General features: G+C 33.7%; 2 protein-coding genes across 3 annotated transcripts; one reads left to right on the top strand and one right to left on the bottom strand.

The window, feature by feature from the left end:
* Positions 1–6,963: 6,963 nt before the first annotated feature.
* Positions 6,964–12,436, top strand: LOC110662100 (putative lysine-specific demethylase JMJ16). Of its 2 annotated transcripts, none has more exons than XM_021820973.2 (9): positions 6,964–7,131; positions 7,883–8,184; positions 8,969–9,040; positions 9,164–9,241; positions 9,384–9,878; positions 9,965–10,189; positions 10,416–10,595; positions 10,901–11,269; positions 11,524–12,436. In XM_021820973.2, the coding sequence occupies exons 2-9, from the start codon at positions 7,897–7,899 to the stop codon at positions 12,172–12,174; spliced, it is 2,358 nt and encodes a 785-aa protein (XP_021676665.2). In that variant the 5' UTR covers positions 6,964–7,131; positions 7,883–7,896; the 3' UTR covers positions 12,175–12,436. The 2 variants fall into 2 exon arrangements, with proteins under 2 accessions (XP_021676665.2, XP_021676666.2); XM_021820974.2 differs by having other exon boundaries at positions 6,965–7,131; positions 10,434–10,595.
* Positions 12,437–13,271: 835 nt separating this feature from the next.
* On the bottom strand, positions 13,272–16,149 carry LOC110662101 (probable arabinose 5-phosphate isomerase). Its single transcript, XM_021820976.2, has 3 exons — positions 15,298–16,149; positions 13,886–14,109; positions 13,272–13,623 (listed from the first exon to the last, which is right to left on the bottom strand). The coding sequence occupies exons 1-3, from the start codon at positions 15,925–15,927 to the stop codon at positions 13,467–13,469; spliced, it is 1,011 nt and encodes a 336-aa protein (XP_021676668.1). The 5' UTR covers positions 15,928–16,149; the 3' UTR covers positions 13,272–13,466.
* Positions 16,150–17,907: the final 1,758 nt, after the last annotated feature.

Here is a 17,907-nt window from a genome sequence, read left to right as displayed (position 1 = left end):
TTCGACCTTTCTATATATTTATTTTGAGATATTATCATTTAATGATGAGAGTTATTAAAAGGAAAAGTTTATTTTTACTACATAATTCATTAATTATATATTACTTAATCATTGAGCCTCTATTGAATAAAAAAATATATTATTATTGATAAAATTTAATTTCTTAAACTTATTTAATTTTTTATCACTTATACTAAGACACCCATTAAAATCCTTAATCATTAGACTAATTAGGTATTGTTTGCTGTGAAAACATTTCATTGGTTAAGCCAATTACTAGGTATATCAACTGTAAATATACACTTTCTAATTTCTAAATTAGACGGAAGAGTTTAGCTATACTAAACTCAATTTTATCATAAATTCATTATTAAATTAAAAATATATGTAAACTCGAATAAAAAGGGCTGTATGTACTGAAGTGAAATTAAATTTGATTATTGGAAAAAGTAAATACAAGGTTTGATTAAAAGATAATGATTGAAAAATTAAACAAAGCTTTGAAATTGAAATTAACAATAATTAAAAGGATAAATGACTTTCTAGAATTTAATTGGTTGTTTGGTTAGGGTCCTTACGATTATAACACCTCTTTTATAAACTTCATTGAAAGGCTCTAATCCCGCACTCTACCACCTTCCATATTCTTTACGTGATGAAGGTTACTTCTTCTTCATATATTTGCTCCTTAACTACCATTCCTAATAAATCACCTCTTTATTATCTCTAAATAACCACTCATAAAATTAATTATAACTCTCTTAATTTAATTAATAAAATAGACTTTAATTTAAAAAATTAATTAAATAAATCATTCACCTAAATTAATTTTAATGGGCCTAAAAAATTAATTTAGTATAAACAAGATTAAAAAAAAAAAAAAACTCACCAACCCTCAAAATAATAGGAGAGGGCAATGATAGGATGTATTATCCTAATACTAAGGTATGGAATATGAATTTATTATACTCCAAACATTTTATATATGTAGGGCAATAAAAATAAAAATAAAAATAGAGTGTCATTATAAATATTCCAAAAGGGTGCAATCATGCAATAAAGAGGAAATATAAGGATATGCCTTTTAATAGTTGATATATCAATCAAAATAATCATTTCCATGAAAAACAAGTCATATATTTCACCCATTTTTAATCATTTTGAAAGCCTTCCCTACGCTTTTATTAATTACATATGCCTTGAAATTGTACGTGCATGTCATTGTCTCACCCCTACTAAAATATCAATAAGAGAAGAAGAAGGAAGAAGACAATGCTTAGGAATCAATCCCATGGTGCGTAAAAGTGATGTTAAAATAGTTCATTTTATTTTCTTATTATCACATATGTCATAAAAAAAAAAAAAACTTCCCTCTTTTATAAAAAATCACTTTCTCTGTTTCATAAAATAATAAATTTTATGAAAATAATAAATTTTAATATAGTTAATATAGTTAAAATAATAAATTTTACTTAGTCTTTTTATAATATACCCTCCACTTATATTATTCTCTTAAAAATTAAATAACTCGTGTTACTAAATTTTCTTAAAAATAATGATTTTTTTATATATATATATTACATAGGGACATATTAGTAACCTAATAAATAAACTACTATTTTAAAAGAGACAAATGACTTATAATTTAGGACAGATGAAAATAAAAATCTATCTTTAGAAGACAGAGAGTAAATTTTTTTCATAACACGTGTTGCACATCATTATATGTACATGTATAACAAGATGACGATAAAGCTTATCAAGACTAACTAATCTATATGGTTACAGAAGATAGGATAACCCTTATCACCCCCCTTAATTCAAACTAAGTAATGATCGAATTGTTAATTTTTCATGCAAAAGATTATGCCTTGATTGGAATACTGCTTTGGCAAGTAAATATGCTATTTGATTACTGGATGAAATGAACTGAGCGTTTCTTGGCTACTTTATAATGAACAAAGTGAAAAATCGATTTCAATGTGGTTTGTTCGTACATAAAATATCGGATTTGCTGACAAAAAGGTTGTGATGACCCGATCTAATTGGATAGTAGAGTCCACTCGTTTTAGCCTACTTAATTTGAAGAATTTGTCCTTTGAGCCCATTCTCTCTTGAGCTCAAAAGTGTGTTATCCATTGAAATGGTCTCTTCTTATAACTACCTTTAATTTCTTCTCATTTTTTTATGTGAAATTGGGTTCATTCCTCTTTTTGATTTTGGAGTGACTCTTCATTTTTCTTGCAAACTTAAGAAATGTTATAAGTCCACTAGCTTTCGCTTGATTCGTTCTCAAACCATGGTCCATCTCTAATGCCAATTGTAACGACCTTGTCCAGCTGGATAATATTGTCTATTTTGACTCACTTTATCTCATAAATTTATTCCTTGAAACCCTTTTTTGAGGTTCAAAAGTGCATTATTCAATGAAATGGCTCACTTTTTATAAGTATCTTAACTTTCTCCTTCCTTTTTGATGTGAGAATCTAGTTCATTCCCATCCCCTCTTGTGATCTTGAGCAAAGAATCACTCTCCTCACGAACTTGAGGGATGTTACACTAGTTTTCGTTTGGTTCATCACCATAGCACACCGCATTAGGGGAAGTCTGACTCTAATACCAATTGTAATGATCTGTTTCAATTGAATAGTACTATCTACTTTGACCCACCTAACTACACAGATTCGTCCTTTAAGCCCCTTTTTTTGATACCTAAAAACGCATTAACTATGAAGTGGTACATCTTCTTATAAGTACCTTAATTTTCTTATCCCTTTTCGATAGAAGAATTCAGTTCATTTTTGCCCCTCTTTTTCGGTCTTAAAGCGAAGAATCAATCTATTCATTAACTTACAGGATGTTACAATAACTATTGAACTCTTAAACTTTATAAAAGTGTAACAAAAAGTCAAAGCACATGGAAGTCATGTTCACCAATCACAAGGATTAAATAGTTACACTTTTATAAAATTTAGGTGTTAAATTGGATGCAACTAAAGGTGAGATGAAAAATGAATTTTCTAGTAAAGGTTAAAGGTCAAAAAATGCTTTTAGTATTATTTTTACTTTGAAATATTATTTTGTTTTGTTGTGTGATGGTGAAGTGGTAGTGGAGGTCATGATATTTTTGCTAGCCGTTCTGGACGGTGGGGTAGAGAGCTTTGACGACACATGCTAACAATAGCTCCTCCTAAGCACCTTATGGTTTGCTATGGTGGTGGTTTTGACTCTAACTTTGGTTATGCTTCTTCTCAAATGATATGTGGTAAAGGAGTTTGTGATATGTGGGTTTTGTGAGGTTAAAGATGAAGGGGTGCTGAAAAGGGAGGGATAGTGGTAGTGTTATTAAACCCAGCCTGGAAGTTGACTCGATAAAGGGACCAAGTGAATGGATCAATGGTTCAATTAGTGGATCAATGGTTCAATCAGTGAGTCATTCAAAATTAATTAAATGTATAAATTAATTAAAATATAACACATATTAATATAAATAAATATAATTAATTAAATTTTAATTGTTTAAAATAAAACTTTAATATTTATTAATGTAACACCCCAAATTTTTTATTTATTATTTTGTGAGAAATATTAATATTTTAATTTTATTTAAATTTTAGGAAATTATTTGAAATTTTTCGAGTTTTAGAAATCGGGTTCGATTTTTCAAAAATATAAACTTTGATGATTTTTAAAAATTAATTTAAAGACCACGTGGCAAAACTAAAAAAATATTTGGAGTTTACGAATTTTTCTGAGTTTTCTAGAATTTTTTCGAAATTTTTTGGCCTCGTTTTCAGTCTCAAGGCAAAGTAAAAATTTAAATTTTGTATCCTGAATCGGACCGGCTTCTTCTTCCTTTTCTTTCTCCCCGCGCGCGTCCCGATCTCTCCTTCTCTCTCTCTCCCGTTTTCTCTCTCCTCCCTCCTCCTCTCGCCTGCCAGCCGCCACCCAGCCATCCCCACCTCACCGACGCGACACTCTAGCCTTCTCCCACCACCGGCCGCCGCCTGGAATGCTGGGAAATGTCGCGCGAAGCGACGCGACGCGCAGCGCGTTGCTTCATCTTCCTGGCCGATCCGGCCACTGATTGGGCCGAGTCTTGTGTTTAAACCCATCTACACCTTGAGAGCTTTTCATAGACACCAAGAACACCAAAATCCATCAAGCGGTTTATCCAATTTTTGTTCGGGAAGTTTTAGCCCATTTTGAATTTTGGGCTAGATTTCTCGCAAACCGTGAACCCCACGAGAAAACTGAGAGTATCAAAGCACTCCACTCGTCGAGAGCTTCGCGGCAATATAAATTTTGAAATTTTCCGACACCGTTTTTTGGTAGGTCCCACGGAACTTCGTAGTGTTTTTCCGAGCATTAAATGAGCTTAGAAAATTCCGTAAAATTTATGTACTAACCCCCGTGTTGTGGGCTTTGTGTAAGTATCTTCAATTCATGGAAATTTGACAGTTATCCGGGTCTATGAATTTCCAGCCAGACAGACCGGTTACCGGAAAAGTCTTGGAATTGGATCGGAATTTTGGCTATCCCACCGTTATTAGACATTCCGAGCGTGTCCCCGAAGTCAGAATCTACATAGGTAAACCCGAACCTAGCTTTTTCATAATTTTCTAGTGCTTAAATGGGATTAAAATTCCATAAAATATTCGTGGTAGCTCAGAAAATTATGATTCTTTTTGCATTAGCCTAGTAATATTGCTAAGGACAGCGGGGCAAAGTTTTAAAATTTTTAGAGTTCATTTGGGTAGTTTTTGCAAAAAGGGTCAATTATAAGGACTAAACTGTAATTTTACATATTGTGATTGATGACTGTTTGGATAGGCCTAGGAGGGGCTGTGTGACGTGATTGAGTTGTGGATATATGGGTTGTGAATATAGAAGTGTATTTTAAGCCTTTTTGCAGGTTTGATAGGTCCTAGGTATATGGGAGACTCTGCCGGATTTTCGGCATGACTTAGGACGTATTTGGTCTTTTTCTTAGTTTGTATTGAGTCAAATTTATTAAATGATTGTAATAAAATTGTCAGGTGAGCCGAGACCACCTTCTTCCTCTGTCCAGCCGCCACAGTGACTTCGATTGAGTCTGTGAGTAAAATATTAATTTTAATTGTAATTTCACTATTATTATATGTTCAAACATGCCCATGTATCACTTATATGTATATATCTATGTAGTTAAACTCTAGGCAAATTTTATGTTGCATTCACAACTGTTAAAATGACATGGATGTTGTTGTGGTAATTTGGAGCAGTGTGCGTGTGTTGGCGTGCGTGTGATGTGGTGTTGGCTATAGATAGGACGGGTAGACACAGCTTGAGATCTTCGCTGGGACCCAATCCTTCGGGGTAGACACGGCTTGAGTTCTTCGCTGGGACCCCGATTTGGTTATTAAGTGAAAGTCCGAGCTAAGTTCTTCGCTAGCACAGGTTGGATTAAGAGAGCTGTATAGGGGATCAGCTCACATATATGTATTGTTTGACATTATCGGGTGTGTGAGTGCTCCAAATTACCTTTTTGCTGTTATGATGTGAAAATATTGCTGATGTTGCATTTCACTCTACATGGTGCATTAGCTTTAGATAGTTATAGAGATTATGGTTAAAATTGATATTTTACTCTCTGAGTCATACGTTCACTCCTGTTCAATATTTTTCCAGGCCACAGGAGGATATTTTTGAGGTTAACCTGCTTTTCTCCCTCGCAGATCATTTATTAATGTTTGTATAAACCTGTTAACTCTTAGAATTTCTACATATATTAGAAATATTTATTTGATTTGGGTATGTAATATAAATTGTTATTTTTGACCTGTAAACTTATTATTTTATGCATGTTGATGGACTGGATGAGGGAGCTGAGCTCCCATTTATTTTTATGTTGTATGAGTATGTAGAGGGTGAGCTGAGCTCCCATTTATTTTTATGTTGTATGAGTATGTAGAGGGTGAGCTGAGCTCCCCAATTGATTATATATTATTTTTACAGGTCGAGTGAGTCAAAAACTCCCCGTTGAAAGGTCCATTTGATGGCCGGACTCTATCCGGTTGAATTCTTAAAATTGAACCTAAATGGGCCTTAGAGTTGGGTTAAGGAATAGTTAGGTTTACTACGGGCCTCGGGGGCTTTAGGCTGGCCCAAGTCCTAGTGCCGGTCTGGCCCATAGGTTGAGTCGTGACAATTAAGTTATATTTAATAAATTTTAGTAGTGTTTTTAAATTTTACATGAAAGTATTCAAGTAATATAATGTATAAAAATTTTTATAAATGTATAATTTTTTAATATTTATAAAATATTAAGTATATATTAGAAAAACAAATCTACTAAAATAAAAAATACATAGCTAACAAACTAACTCAATTGATTTTGATTTTAAAAACTATTTTATGAGATTTTAAATTCAATTTTCTATAAAAAAAAAAGAAAGATTTTAATGAATAATTGAACCGCCTAAGTCAATCGGATCACACCGGTTTACCGATTCAATCGCCAAGCCGACGGGATAACGCTTGATTGCTTCCTTATCTGGTTCAATTATAAGCTCACACTGATTTGAGAGCCAATTCACTAATTCAACCAATCGGTTTGGTTTGGATTTAATAACTATGAATAATAGAGGGAGAATAGAGAAGGGAGAGAGAATAAAAGTGAAATTAATTATAAAATATTATTTTTAATTAATTAATTTTTTTAGTGTTAAATTACAAAAAAAAAATATAATTTTTTAGTATGATAAGTACCACATTAATAAAAATAGTCTAAAAATTAACTATTAAAGATTATAAAAATTTTATATTAATTAAATAAAAAATTAAGAGATTTTATATTATAAATTAAAAGTAAATATGGCTTATAGGTACAACTACTACTAAGTTAACGAACTATTTATGAAATTTACCATTTTTATTTGTTTTTTGAGCAAAATGGGTAACTAAAGAGCGGTAATCCTATCGGTCCGCCTACGAGGGCAACATCGTAATTCAAACACTGTTACACCTTAGAAACAAGAAGACAAAAATGTTAGAGACGAAGCCTGAGCAAGCAAGCATATTTTCATGGTTTCTTCAATCCTTGACCGTGTTCAGCATCTGATATCATCATTGTTGGCTGTCTTCCTTAGGGTAAGTCTCTTGTTTTTTTTTAATTTTCAATTTTTAAGCTGCTGTGTTGATGCTGATTATATTGAAAATTCAATGGTGAGGACTGGGTTGAAGGGTTTCAGTTCTAACGAGCGAATTGCTTATGGGTTCTCTTCAAACATAAAATTGGACTAAACCCATTTGTTATATGGCTGAAATTTTCACATGGGCGGGGAGTTTTTCTCCCCGTTCAAATGATGATACTGTTATTTGCCTATACATTATGAAGCTTCAATGTTATGTGCGTGTTTCTTCAGGGTACTGAAGTGTCAAGCATTCATATTATGGTTTTATAGATATATGTTTTCTAAAGAAGCTAGAAGTTCCGGTTTCACTTGCAAACTCTAGTAACTTGGGCTTTGTTCTTCCTTTTTAACTTTTAAGCTAATGGTAAATGGTCTGATTGGTTTAGAGTAAGTACGGAATTATATGCTAATGGCTTGAAGATGTTTTCTTAATGACAATCTTAATTTTCGATTTTCTGGAGAATCCATGAGTATAGAACTTTGTTACATTCCCTTTATAACACCTTGTGTGGAAATTGAAGTGTATGCAACTAGCCAACTATGGCTTCTCTTATTTGCTGTTACAAACAAAAATTTATAGATTTCCTCCGAAAAAAATGGTTGAATAGTGGCACAGACTATTAAGCAATTTTTGCAGGGGGGTTAAATAAGTCAGAATCTGCCAATATAAAGTGTTCATCTGATATACTTGTCTTCTTTTGTACTAGGCTTCAGAGTAATAATGGGGATCAAGCGCACAAGGATTGGTCTTCAAAATGAAAATGGGGACAAACTTCCAGTCCCGCCAGGTTTTGCATCTCTGACATCCTTTAAGTTGAGGAAAGTAGAAAGTAGTGAACCCACCACTAATTCCATGGCCTCTGCAAGTGCATCTAAAGGAAATGCAATCCAGATGGATAATGCAATTGATGTTAAATCATTGAGAAGATCTTTCTGTTGCAGACCATGGATACTTGACAACCAGAACAATCACAAGCAAGAGGAATCTGATCCTGAGCAAGTTGTCATGGTTGTATATCCTCCCTTTTCCCACTTATTTTCCTCTCTTTTTTGTTTAATGTTTATTAATAAGTTGCTTTAGAATTTGGACAAAATTGGGACGTTGAAATATGCATAATAAGAAGAGAGCATTGAACTTAATATACTTGTTTTTATACGGTTAGTCATATGGCTGTCAGGGATACATTGAGTGCTGATGTGTGGATGAGCAAAACAAGGTGCATGCATAAAATGGTTAAAAACTGCGCAGTCTATCTCGAATTGCATAGGCATGGCTGGAAGCAAAGAAGGGAAACATAGTTGTTCTATAGCCTGTAGTTAATTTGAGTTATTGTATTGATATATTCAAAGGTGAAGTCTTGAGATATGGAAGTCATGGTAATGGCTTTTATTCTGGTGGGAGGAGTTAGGTGTACATGGTTCTGTCCTTTGCTTTCTAGTAAGCACACTAAATAACTTCAGCTGATGCTTGTCCATATTCCACACAAACATGAACCTCTTCTCATTTCTATATTGACATTTTGCACTCAGAAAACTATACACGGCACATATTTTGTGAATTTTGTGTAAATTACTAGTTCATGATGTTGTGAGATTTACTATCTAGGTATTGCAGGAAGAGTATAAGAGAGATTGCTTGTGTTACTTCCTCTTCCTCTGTGTGTGTGTGTGTGTGTGTGTCACCCATTCTTAATCATTCTTTTCAGTTTTCACAGGATTATCTTTTATCTCCATCTCTTTTCACACATTCTTGGCTGTTAGTCATAACTATTTATGATAATTCTTTTTCACAGGATCATCCTTCAAGAAGATGCCTTCCAAAAGGGGTTGCCCGTGGATGCCCACATTGTAGTAATTGTCTGAAGGTTGATATTCATCATTAAAATATCTTTTTCTACTAAAATTGTAGTGTATGATTTGTAAACCATAAAAGGTTGCAACGTAAACATCTCATGTTTTCATGCTCATTTATTGAAGACTTGGAACAGGTAATTGCTAGGTGGCGTCCTGAAGATGCAATAAAGGATGTCCTTGAAGAGGCTCCCGTTTTTCATCCAACTGAAGAGGTCTTTCTTCTCTAACTTTAATAAATAACATATATTTATTTCTCTGGTTCAACTTCCATTTGTATATTCCTAATGGTTCATTTTGGAGTGATTTAATTGGTAGAAATCTCAATTTCTGAGGGAGGATGAATTTTAACTGCAGGAATTTAAAGACACATTGAAGTATATTGCAAGCATACGTCCCAGAGTGGAGGCATATGGAATTTGTCGTATTGTTCCTCCTCCTTCATGGCACCCCCCTTGCCTTATCAAGGAAAAGAACATTTGGGGAAAATCTACTTTTGTTGCACAAAGTCAACGGATAGATGGACTTCAAAACCAATATGGACAGGGCCAAATGGCTAGAACTTGTGAAAATGGAAGCTGCAAGAGCAGCTTCAAGATGGATTTGGATGATCCTGATGGTGTTGGAAGCTCTGACATTGAAGGTTCTGAATCTGAAACTGGTCCAGAATTTACTCTTGAAACTTTCAAGAAATATGCTGACAATTTCAAGAGTCAATACTTTTGTGCTAGAAGCAAGGTTGTGGTTTCAGAAGTGGATCCCACTCTGCATCAAGAGAGCTGGGAGCCATCATTGGATAATATTGAGGGTGAGTATAGACGAATTATTGATAATCCTACTGAAGAAATTGAGGTGAGCACATTCAATAACTTTTTTCTGTGTTTTCTTCTGTTTTATTGGACTGCTCTTAGTATTATTATTCTATTGTGTTGTTATAGGTACTTTATGGAGGAGACCTAGACAGTGGAGTTTTTGGCAGCGGATTTCCTACCAAATCCATTTTCACAAAAATATCTGATTGTGATGAATACTTGAACTCAGGCTGGAACTTAAATAATACACCAAGGCTTCCCCGTTCTCTTCTTTCATCTGAAAGCTTTAACACTTCTGGTCTTCTTGTGCCTCAAATAAGAATAGGAATGTGCTTCTCAAAATTTTGTTGGGTAAGATTCAAAGATTTTTCATTGCCTGCTGATTTCTCATTATTTTGCTGCACATTTGTGTGGAACCAAAAGTAGTTTTGTTCTACAATGAATTACCAGGGATGTCTGTGCTAATGCAGCCTGCGAGCCCCACTTCGTCCCCTCGCCCCTCCCCGCCCCCCCCCCCCCCCCCCCCACAAAACTCTTTTTTTTCTCTTTCTCTATTATGGTTTTTTTATTTGTTAAGTTGATTTTTGAAAGACAGAAAGTTGAAGAGCACCACTTGTACTCACTCTGTTACATGCATCTGGGTGCCCCTAAAATATGGTATGGCATCCCAGGGAGGTATAATGTTAAGTTTAAGGCTCTTCTGAAGAAACAGCTTCCAGATATGTTAGCGGAACAACCTAAATTGCGGGATAGGCTGGTGAGTTATGGTAACCTTCTAGATTTTGATTGCTTCATACAGGAGAAATGAGTTCTCTTTTTAAAAGACTGCAGCATGTAACGACTGGTTTAATCCTTATGCAATAAGCTATATGCTCTGCATCCTAATTTTTAGCTGCTTGTAATTTCGCCATGTTTTAACTTCTAATTTCCTGTGTCATTCCATTTTACTATGATGAAATTTATTCTTATTTTTGCTTTTCTAGTTTTTAGCTGCATTTCTGTGGCTTTTTCAGCATGTGTAGATCTTCCAGATGAAATAAATTTTATCTATTTCTGATACAGGCCGATAAACTATACCCATCTACATTGAAGTCTGAGGATATACCTGTTTATCGTTGCATTCAGTATCCTGGGGAGTTTGTTCTTGTCCTTCCAGGAGCATATTATTCTGGATTTGATTGTGGGTTTAATTGTGTTGAAGCAGTAAATGTTGCTCCACTTGAGTGGTTGCCATATGGGCAGAATGTTGTAGAACTCTACTGTGAACAGGGGAGAAAGACATCCATTTCCCATGATAAGTTATTGTTGGGTGCAGTTAGGGAAGCTGTTAGGGCACAGTGGGAAATTTCACTGTTGAAGAAGAATACTACAGATAATCTAAGATGGAAAGATGCATGTGGAAACGATGGTATCCTAGCAAAAGCGCTCAAGGTAAGCTCAGTCCCAATATTGTTTTGTTCATTTTTTGTGAACTTCAGGCCCTGTTTGAATATGATAAGAATAGATTGTCACAAGATTGCGTGTGTGTGTGTGTGTGTGTGTGTATTTCTTTTGCAATTCTTTCCTCTAGTTCTTTTTCCTTTTTTGACCATTGTCTTGTATTTTTCATTTGCCATACCAAGATGCTTTCTAAATGTTGGCTGTAGCAACAGGCTTGATCTCCTTACTTTGGCCCACTTGTACAGTCACGAATCAAGCTGGAAGGCAATAGAAGGAATTACCTTTGCAACTCTTTGCAATCACAGAGGATGGACAAAAATTTTGATGCAACAAGCAAAAGAGAATGCAGTATATGTTTCTATGATTTGCACCTATCTGCAGTGCGGTGCCAATGTTCTGCAGACAGATACTCATGTCTTAATCATTCGAAGCAGCTATGTTCCTGTGCTTGGAGTGAAAAGATCTTTCTATTCCGTTATGAAATCAGCGAGTTAAATACTCTTGTTGAAGCCTTGGAAGGAAAACTAATTGCAGTCTACAGATGTGCTAGAGAGATTTTTAAAATATCACTGTACTGCACCATCTCTGAAGATAGTTCGCAAGCAACGAGGGGCATTGGTGGTCTAGATTCTCACATAAAAGAATCACGAGAGAGAGAGCCCAAGTCCCAACAACATACAGCAACATCCAGGAGTACTGTTTCAAGCATAAGGGAAGAACTAAAGACGCGCCTGCTCCAATCAAGATCCTTGAATGTACAAAAGCCGAAGCAGAACACAACAGCATCTGCATTTGTTACAAGTGCTGCTGCGAATGATTCATTTTTAACATCGACATCTGGAAGTACAAGTGTCTCAAGTTCCTCAGAGTCAGGGACATTCAGTAATTGCAAATAGCTTGACAAAAATGATAGTTTTTTTTTTCCCCCATCTCAAATGTTTCTGCATATCATCCTTAAAAAAAGAATTACAAGGTTTAGCTACCTGCTTCAAGTTCAAGTTATGAAGTGGTTTCACTAAACAAAATGGCTTATGAGTTTGTTGGTATATACAGAGAAATCAGATTGGTCTATTAACAATTGTGAATTAGTAGTATAACAGTTTCGAGTTCGTACTAAAATTGAGAAATTAATGTTGTATGCTTAGTTTCTTTTCACAATGATTGTTTATTCTGTTGTTTTGTCCAACTAGGATATGCCAAATGCCGTAGTTTTACTGAGATGGTGTCTTGTAGAAGGATAATATCAGGTCATGTGGGAACCATAGTCCTATGAGGAAGGTGTGATTCATCCGTCAATTGCCTTTGTTGTTCATATTTAGTTAGTAGATTGTGTAATCAATTTATGCAACGAATGTTCAATTTACGTGCGCACTCTTTTATTTCATGGTATCATACTTTTGAGTTTTTCACGTGCACGGTTTGCAAAAGATTTCTAATTTGGGCTAAAGTTATCCTTTTTTTTTCAATTAAATAAGTAGGGAAGAGAGAGTCGAAATATATATATATATATATATATATATATATATATATATATATATATATATATGCAGTTATCCCTAAATGTTGTCAATTGCTCTATGAATTTTATATTTCTTGTTTCACTTTTTTTTTTAATTTTAATTTGCACTAAAAAAATTCTTAAATTTTAATTTTATTTTACAAAAATTTCTATAACCCGCAATAGTAGATTTTTAAATTAAAAAATCTTTCTAAATTATAGTGTAAATTACCTAAAGTTATATATCTTTATATTTCGTTCGAATGCATAATGTTTTCTTCTTATCAGTAGGGAAAGCTTAATTACTTTGATTTTATGGGGCCATGATCCCAACTTTGTCCCTCTGAGGAGGGATTTGATTGGGTAGAAGAGAGGCAACTTTGCAAGAAAAGAATCTTTAGATGATGGGATCCACTGATTGGGATGGCTTAAAATTAGGCACAGGAAATGTCCCACGTATGCAAAATTCTGTCACATTGAAAGAAAGTCCCCATCTGAATAAAAGTATGAACAACTCATCCGCTTTACTTAACGAAGATTAAACACATGCATTTGACAATAATTGTGCAATAGAATTACAAGAGATACCCCCATAGGGGTAAAATCAAGTTGTAATATAGCCAGAAAGAATTAACCTGAGAAAAAAAAATATAAAACTAGAGAAAATGGAAAGAGAAAATAAATTGCAGATCAAAGACCAGCCGAAACTAGTCCATGCAGTGTAACAATGCCAATCACCATATTTTGATGATTGATCACAGGCAAAAATTGTACAGGAGATGGTGGTGATTCCATCTTCTTCATGGCTTCCACAGCCATTGCATCTTGACCAATTGTTCTTGGGTTCCTGAAACAGCAAAATATTTGCTAAGAATTAGGCAATGTTAACATAATCTTCCCCATCCTCCCTATCCCTCACTCTCACTCCCAAGTTAAGCTCTACCATAATTTGCCAAAAAAACATAATCTGGAAAGCATTTGCCATACGTACACAACTTTTCTAGGGCCATATAGCATTACTTGTAACCAAGCCAGCCTAGAACTAAAAGTTCCAGCAAAACTACTTAAAAAAAAAAAGTAACCGAAATTTCATATTTTCTTTATTTTACCTGTTGCACATCTCCCCCACTGTTAGTTTAAAGATGCCTTTCCCACTAGCTTTGAGAGTGCGCCTAAGATCACCATCCGTAAATGTTCCAATCAGGTGATACTCTTCATCAATAACAAGCAGGCAACCGCAGCCTTTACTTGATAGTTCAACTAGCTGATCCATTATCAAATCTCCTTCCCTGCAGACTGGAAGCTCATCTTGCTTCTTCATAACATCTTTTACCTGCATATAAACCATTACTCAGCAGCTTAAGATTTCCTGTGCTTTATGTTCCACAAATGTAAGCAATAATTTTGGCAACAATATGGCAGAAGTGCAGTTTGTCAATGCTGACTCAGCAGCAAATAAAAGAATGCAACAGTTAGAAGGTTAACAATTTTGGGGTATTCAGTTTCGATTCTGGTTTAGAGTCTGCCTGGAAACCCAAATCAAACTGAATTTTCAAAACGGTGTCAGTTTGGTTCTTTGATATTTCGGTTCCAGTTTCGGTTTTGGTTCTTGAAATAATTTTATGCAATTATTATTAAAGAAAATCATTCATGAATTAGCATTTAAACTTTAAAGTTTATTATATAATATAACAGTACACTTATGATTAAGAATTATAAGGTGATTTATAAGGTAGAAAAATAAAATATAATATTAAATTATATATAATCCATAATTATAATATATAATATAATGGTTATAATATATATTACAATCTTAATTGCATATAAATATATATAATTATATTGAAAGTATATAATATGTCTTAAAAATCATTAAAAAGCATAGGTATAAAATTGGTTCTAAATTTGATTCCAACACAGTACAATTTCAGTTTGATTCGAAGAACTAAAATTGAACCAAAAGAATAAAATAAGTTCAATTCAGTTTAGTATAGTTTTGATTGTTCAGAACCCCAAGAACCATGCACACCCCTAGTTAACATCTCAACAATCGACACCCCAACTAGCAACATGAATGCAATTGTAAGTCCACCAAAACACTGCTAAACCAATCAACAATTTATGTGTATTGTTATCTCCAACACATGCAACCCTGAACCCCCCGGGGTTCCCCTAATGAAATTGGCAACATTTGGTCCTTTTATGTTCCCAAATTTTGGGAGGCAAAGGGAATTGCAAACAATTTCTCAAAAAATTATAAATTCAATCCTGAGTAGTACTGTGCAGAGATTGTCGAATTGAAGCATACATTGTAACTAATCATACCAATTAAATCTTAAGAACACATATATAATCTAGCTCAATTAATATATAACAATCGAAGGGCATAATCAGATCAGACAAAAAAGAACAAAGAACCATTAAAACACTCGAGAGAAATCAAGATCCAATCTAATTGATTTAATAATAAATGAATTCAGATATGAAAAATCACAAACGACAAAAGAATCTAACTGACCTTAAAAATCAAGCTCTTTCCGATCCTCCCAGCGGGATGATTAGCAGCATACTCATCCTTAGTCAAATTCCTGGCTCCCATAAGCGCAATCGCCACCGTATCGCCAAAAACCATCTGTATAGCAGTGGAAGTAACGGGAGCCAAATCAAAAGGACACAATTCCCTCTCCAACGGCAAATGTACATTCATATCACAGACGGAAGCAAGAGCATTGCCTTCCACGGACGTCACAGACACAAGGTAAGCGCCCTTAGCCTTAGCGCAAGGCACAAGGCGCAACAACTCCTCAGTATTCCCAGATTTACTAAAGAGCACGAGAATGTCACGGGCGGTGAGGATACCAATATCGCCATGAAGGGCGTCGAGAGGGGAAAGGAAGCCAGCGCGAATGCCGAGGGAGATAAGGGTTTGGGAGATCTTATTGGCGACGAAGCCAGACTTTCCGACACCGGAGAAGAAGATGGTGCCCCGGGAATTAAGGAGGGTTTGGGTGAAGGAAAGGGTCTGGGAGAGGTCAAGGTTTTGGAAGAAGAAATTGAGGTGGTTTTGTTGGGATTTGAAGAGATTGAGGAGGGTGTTTTGGTCTAATTCAGGATAAGCACTTGGGGAGGGAAGGTCGAGAGACCCCATTGATGGTTTAGAGGCAGAGACAGAGACAGAGGCGGAGGCGGAGGCGGAGGCGGAGGTATATATGGAGATGCGGTTCCGGTGGCCTTTTTTTTTTGAAATAATTAGAAGAGTTGGATAATAAACGCGGGAGCCGTGATTTTTGTCGCCGTTAATCGTTTTTCGCGGTGAGAAAGTGAGACGCTTTGTGATGTGTGTGTCGGTGGCGGTGATTTTGCGGCTTTTAATTATTTTTATTTTTATTTTTACGCGTTTATTTTGGTTTGAGATGATGACGACTTTGCTTCAGTTTTTTTATATATATATATATATATTTTTTCCCCATTAAATAATATTCTTTTATTTTTTTTACTATATATATATATATATATATATATATATATATATAAAATCTTTCATGTTATGTTGGTTTTTTGGCAAGAACAAAAATGTTTTTATTAAATGAAAGTGAAATAAGTTCGAACTACAAAACCTCGCATTATTATATTTTTACATTATGAATTATCTATATAAATAATAATAATAATAATAATAATAATAATAATAACAATCTTATTCAAATGTTTAATTGGGTTGATTGAATATTTGAGTTTTTTAAGTTATTAATAAGAATATTTCACTCAATGGTCATCGATATTATTTAGTTATATATATATAAACTCATTTATTTCATATAAATAATTTATATATAAAGATATATTTTTATATTTTTTTTAAAAATATTTATCGTTATTTAGTTATAATATTAAACTAACTATATATATTTATATTATATATATAATATTTTTATATTTTAATAAGAATATCTAAATCTAAAAAATAGACAATTATTTTTTTTAAAAATGACTTCATTTTCTTTTAATCAGAAAAATACTCTTTGTTGACATTTTTTTAAGTGCTTCAAATGCTAAAAAATGTGAAAAAAATATTTTTTTACCATACAAACGAAATCTTAATTTAATAATCGTCAAAGTTTAGTCTTCTAAAAAAAAATGTACCTCATTCTATACTTGTGATAAAATACCAAACCCAGCAAAATCATATAATGATAAAAATAAAATAAGTCCCTAATAGTACTTCGTTTATTTTACAGAAAATAACTTGCATATAAAAAATATTTTCTATTATTTGATTGTAATATTAAACTAATGGTATTTGTTATGTTATATCTATACAAGTGTTCTCACATTTTAATAAAATTATTAAAAGAGATAAGTCATTTTCCTTAAAAATGACTTAATTTTCTCTTCGAACAGTAAAATATTTTTCATTGATCTATTTTTCTGAATACCCCAAACACTAAAAATTATGAAAAATATTTTTCGTGAAAGAAACGGATATATTCCCAGTTTTTTCATTAACGTTACAAACCTTAGGTTGGGTGTCTTGGTTTGATCTGATGATCAGGGGTTTAATGTGGACTCAATATGTATTAATAATTATAAATCTAAATATTTATGCACTAATAAATCTATATATATTAAAAGAGAAATAAATATGAATATTATTTAAAAAAACACACAAAAACTTAAAAAAAAATAAAGGTCAACTTTGGCTACTCAAAATAGCATAAGAGTGAAAAAGAAGGTGGAAAAGAGGTTGATAAGAAAAAGATAGGAGTGGGAGGAGTTTTCTTAGAGAGAATGTGGATGCTCCCTTCTTAGGTTAATGACTGCTATATATATAAAGAGAGAGAGAGAAAAGGAAGGTAGAACGAAGAAGAGATTGAAGAAGAAAAGACATAGAGGTGAAAAAAGTTTTCTAGAAAAAAAAAACGTGGTGCCTCACTTATTGTTTTGCATTTTTAGATGTTTATTTTAAATTTAAGGTTAAGTGAAATTTACTCTAACCCAAAGAATGCAAATGACTATTAACATTAATCTTTATATTGAGTTTGAGTTGCCTCCTCTAAAATGGCTTAAGCCAATTTGGCGGTGTGGCTTCTCTTTACTTTATATTTTCTTCATTTTAGTCCCGTAGTCA

This window comes from Hevea brasiliensis, chromosome 7 (assembly GCF_030052815.1).
Source record: "Hevea brasiliensis isolate MT/VB/25A 57/8 chromosome 7, ASM3005281v1, whole genome shotgun sequence".
In the NCBI taxonomy this organism is placed as follows: Eukaryota; Viridiplantae; Streptophyta; class Magnoliopsida; order Malpighiales; family Euphorbiaceae; genus Hevea; species Hevea brasiliensis.
The sequence above is the reverse complement of the archived record's forward strand: the minus strand, read 5'-3'. Positions and strand labels throughout refer to the sequence as shown.

Bases quoted from the DNA above. Each gene is read 5' to 3' on its own strand.
- LOC110662100 (XM_021820973.2), top strand. From the start codon at position 7,897: ATGGGGATCAAGCGCACAAGGATTGGTCTTCAAAATGAAAATGGGGAC. The intron at 10,596-10,900 runs GTGAGTTATGGT...TTTCTGATACAG, and splicing joins CTAAATTGCGGGATAGGCTG to GCCGATAAACTATACCCATC. The intron at 11,270-11,523 runs GTAAGCTCAGTC...CCACTTGTACAG, and splicing joins TCCTAGCAAAAGCGCTCAAG to TCACGAATCAAGCTGGAAGG.
- LOC110662101 (XM_021820976.2), bottom strand. From the start codon at position 15,927: ATGGGGTCTCTCGACCTTCCCTCCCCAAGTGCTTATCCTGAATTAGAC. The intron at 14,110-15,297 runs GTCAGTTAGATT...GTTTATATGCAG, and splicing joins GAAAGAGCTTGATTTTTAAG to GTAAAAGATGTTATGAAGAA. The intron at 13,624-13,885 runs GTAAAATAAAGA...TTGCTGTTTCAG, and splicing joins GTGGGGGAGATGTGCAACAG to GAACCCAAGAACAATTGGTC.